Source organism: Pinus tabuliformis, chromosome 1_1 (assembly GCF_031772625.1).
Source record: "Pinus tabuliformis cultivar Carrire ecotype Pingquan chromosome 1_1, CPIR1, whole genome shotgun sequence".
In the NCBI taxonomy this organism is placed as follows: domain Eukaryota; kingdom Viridiplantae; phylum Streptophyta; class Pinopsida; order Pinales; family Pinaceae; genus Pinus; species Pinus tabuliformis.
In genome coordinates this window covers 857061131-857065570 of record NC_142297.1, presented here as the reverse complement: position 1 = coordinate 857065570, position 4440 = coordinate 857061131, and the positions used below count along the sequence as shown (strand labels likewise).

Sequence of the window (4440 nt, the reverse complement as noted above, 5' to 3'; positions counted from 1 at the left end):
AATCCCATCACAGTAGCCTCTCATCACATGTTTACCCTGGTTGGCCAGTCACTTGGGTAGATGTGGGAGGAGGGTGTTACACATTTCATGTTTTCTTGAACATAGGGTCCATGGCACGTGTAGTCATAGTTATTCCTTCATCCTTATTGCTTTCTCCTCACTAGTCCCGTACACTTCATGCCTTCACATCATCTCTAGTTTCTCCCTTCTAACCACAATCTTTCATTTTAGTGGGCTTTGCCATGCTTGTAGATTGCTTCACTTACGAACTCCCAGTCTCTCCTAAGTGGGAGGGGATCACTCTCTCAAAATTTAAAAATCATATTATTCTCTTTTTTTGTACCATAAGCTATTCTACATTAAGGATTGGACTCCTTATTGGAGTTAAGATTTCCATGTAGGCTTCGAATGTTTATGTTTTTTCACATAAGTTTTAGAAAACTTTTGACACTCCATTGAAATCATAGGTTTATCATTGGGGCATGAGATTACCACATCCCCAAGAAAAGTGGCTTGCTCACGATCTAGCTTCTTCTTCTGCACTTAATCTATAGCATCCAACAAAACCTCTTATAACAATCCTTTAGAAAGACCAATTTTTATGCATACCATCTTGCATAAGTATTAATGTGTATTTTTCTAGTTTTTGAATAAGAAAAATTGAACTTATCTACATCATTCTTGCTTGTATTTAAATAACCCAATGTCCAATATTGAGGAATGGAGTGGTCTAACCATTAGACATTTTACTTTTTGGTCGAAATTCAATGATAATTTTTTGTTTGTTTGTTTGTGAGATTGTGAATTTTTGATGTTCAAAATGTGTTTTTGAATGCATCAATAGATTCAATGCCTTGAAAAACCCATAGAGCACTTGGATTATGTAGATAAGAGAGCTCAAACTTACCATTCCAAGAAATCTTGTTGTATTTCCGACAAAATCAACTAAAAAATATGCCCAAAAAAAAAACATCTAATAATCAAATTACAACTTGAAGAATAATTTGAGAAACCTAATCCAAATATATAAAATGAAATTGATATTTAAAAAAATGAAATTGATATTTAAGTAAATTAGAACTTGAAAATATAAATTTATGCCAAATTCATAGAAAACAAGTTATTTAAATTCCTTCAAACTTGATCCTACCCTAATAAAACCACAAATTAAGTCTCTTTCCCACCCTAATAAAACCACATATTAAGTCTCTTTTCCAGTAACACTTTATCTATTTCAAATTTATTTTTTAACGGGATAAGAAAACCTATCATAAATCTAAAATTATCATAATTTATCTAATCCAAAATCATGCAAACCACTAGGATAATAAAATCTTTTAACATCATTTTCATAAAACAGTGAGAAAAAAACCTCACTTAGGGTTAGACTAATGAACATCGCAATCCGAACCAAAGGAGTTTAATGCTTCATCTGTGATTTGACGATTTCCTTCCCGCTCTGCTAGAACATTTGAGGAAATGATAAATTATATTTCCTATAATAATCTCCGCAATTTTCAAAAGTTAAACAAAGGCATAGGCGTTATTCACACTGGTGGGAAAGGCCGAGACAGGAGGTTTTATGAGGGTTTTACAGCAAGCTATTTTTAGCTCATTCTCACTCTTCACCCCAAGACTATGGCCACGGCGACGACTGCGAGGAGGCAGACCATGCCTTCCCTATGGAAGAAGAAGTCACTTTATCAACAGTCTTTGCACACTGTGAATGCCCCTGCAGACATGCACATTAAAACTTTCTGCCACACAGACAGGCTTCAAGAGGCCGTGGTCACCTTCAAGCATTTGTTTTTAGCTAAGTCTAATTCCTTCCCCACTCTCAGCACCTGCAATCTTTTGTTAAGCAGCCTCGTCCGACAGAAGCGACATGGATTAGCATTGTGTATTTATAGAATTATGATTGAAGCAAACATTGGTCCAGACCTAATAACTTTGTCCATTGTCATCAATTGTCACTGTCAAACAGGTAGGTTGGATTATGCATTCAAAGTATTTGAAGTAATAGAAGCACATGGGTATATTCCAAATGTCATATCCTTCAACACCCTCATCAAAGGGCTGTGCAGGGTGGGCAGGACGGAGGACGCTCTCGAACTTTTCAAGCAAATGGTGAGGAGACGACAGGTTCCTGATCTTTTTACATATAACAACCTAATAGATGGGCTTTGCAAGGCAAGGAAAATGCACAAGGCGTTTGGGTTGCTAGCTATTATGCTTCAAATGGGACTTGAGCCTGACACAATCACATTTACCATCCTTATGGATCGTCTATGCAAAGAACGTAAACTCCATGTGGCCAAGAAACTACTGTATCAGATGTTAAGACAAGGGCGTAGCCCCGATACTATTACGTTTGCTGCTCTGATTGATGGTCTTTGCAAAGAAGGCAAGTTGGACGAGGGTATGGAGCTCTTCCATGAAATGTCAAACAAAAATATATATCCTGATGCTGTCACATACACTGTGCTTATTGATGGTTTATGTCAGGTTGGTAAATTGGAGGATGCTACGAATCTCTTCTATGAGATGTCCGACAAAAGCGTATGCCCTAATGTTGTCACATACAATGCCATTATTAACGGGCTCTCTAAGGAAGGCAAGTTGGTTAAGGCTATGGAGCTCTTCCATGAAATGTCCAACAAAAATATCTATCCTGATGCTGTCACGTACACTGTGCTTATTGATGGTTTATGTAAGTTTGGCAAATTGGAGGAGGCTAGGAATCTCTTCCATGAGATGTCCAACAAAAGCGTATGCCCTAATGTTGTCACATACAGTGCACTTATTGATGGTTTCTCTAAGGAAGGCAAGTTGGATGAGGCTAAGAAGCTCTTCTATGAAATGCCCAATAGAAACATATGCCCCAATATTGTCACATACAATGCACTTATTAATGGTTTCTGTAAAGAAGGCAAGTTGGATGACGCTAGGAAGCTCTTCTATGAAATGCGAAGTAAAAACATAAATCCGGATGTATTCACATACAACGCTGTTATTGATGGTCTCTGTAAGGAAGGCAAATTGGAGGCAGCTAGCAAGCTCTTCCATGAAATGCCCAACAATAACATATTCCCTAATGTTATCACATACACTGCACTTATTGATGGTTTGTGCAAGGAAGGAAAGTTGGATGAGGCTAAGGAGCTCTTCTCTGAAATGCTCAACAAAAATGTATGCCCTGATGTTGTTACATACAATGTGCTCATTGATGGCCACACCAAAAAAGGCAAGTTCGAGGAGGCTAGGAATCTTTTCTTTGACATGCCCAACAAAAACATATGCCCTGATGTTGTCACATACAATGTGCTCATTGATGGTCTTGCTAAAGAGGGCAAGTTCGAGGAGGTTAGGAAGCTTTTATTTGAAATGCCTACCAAAAACATATGCCCTAATGTTGTCACATACAATGCACTCATTAATGGTTTCTGCAAGGGAGGCAAGTTGGAAGACGCGAAGGAGCTCTTTTATGAAATGCCTAGCAAAAAACAAATACCTTGATGCTGTCACATGCAGTGTGCCCATTGATTGTTTCTGCAAGGAAGGCCTAATGAAATCACATATGATGCACACAAGAAATCGGTTTGTGAAGGCCAGGGAGATACTATAAGAGATGTCGGATAAAAGGTGCAGGCCTGACTCAGTTAGCTACAGTGCATTAATAGATGGACTCTATAAACCTCATTGCATGGACAAAGCTTAACAAGTCTTCTTCGAGATTCCAGAGCAAGGTTCGAGCCCTGATGATATTACAGACGACACATTGATGGATGGACTTTGGGAAGTGGGCAATATCAAGGAACCGATAAATTTATTCCACAGATGAGAGAAAGCAGTTATCTCCCTGGAATGACTACATGTACCCCCCTCATGGATAGACTATGCAAGGAAGGCACACCGCAAGAGGCCAATAGACTATTGCATGAGATCCTAAAAAATGTTTGACATGCAATTATGCCATATTCAGCAACAAACAACAGGCTGCTTAAAAATATTGCTGAAATTAACTTGGCAAGATTCAGTATCAGTGGGTGGATCGCAATTGATGTAGTGTAGGGGCAACTTTGGTAATAATGCACTAGGCAAGCCATCTGAAATACTTTTGGTCACTGAGCTTGATGATGCGATCTGAATGGAATTCCCATAAGAGTATGACAGGTATTTAATCTGAAAACACGATTTAGTTTAGTATTTAGTTGGCTGCACATCCTGATTAAATGCACCAGTCAGTTGACCAATCTAAAATGGATTTGGCTTTGCAGCTAGTACATTGTCACTTTCAACTGATGAAGTGCCCTCGGTAAGTTTCAAATTTCAATGATATTATTCACATTAATAATATGAAATTGGTTTGATAAAATGGTCAGTGGCTTGTCTTTGACATTGATACTGTACCTTGTGAATTTCAATATTGGGTGTACTTGT

General features: G+C 38.2%; 1 protein-coding gene across 1 annotated transcript; it reads left to right on the top strand.

The window, feature by feature from the left end:
* The first annotated feature begins 1424 nt into the window (after positions 1 to 1424).
* On the top strand, positions 1425 to 3611 carry LOC149216971 (uncharacterized). The gene has a single exon (XM_089392918.1). The coding sequence runs from the start codon at positions 1639 to 1641 to the stop codon at positions 3514 to 3516; it is 1878 nt and encodes a 625-aa protein (XP_089249044.1). The 5' UTR covers positions 1425 to 1638; the 3' UTR covers positions 3517 to 3611.
* Positions 3612 to 4440: the final 829 nt, after the last annotated feature.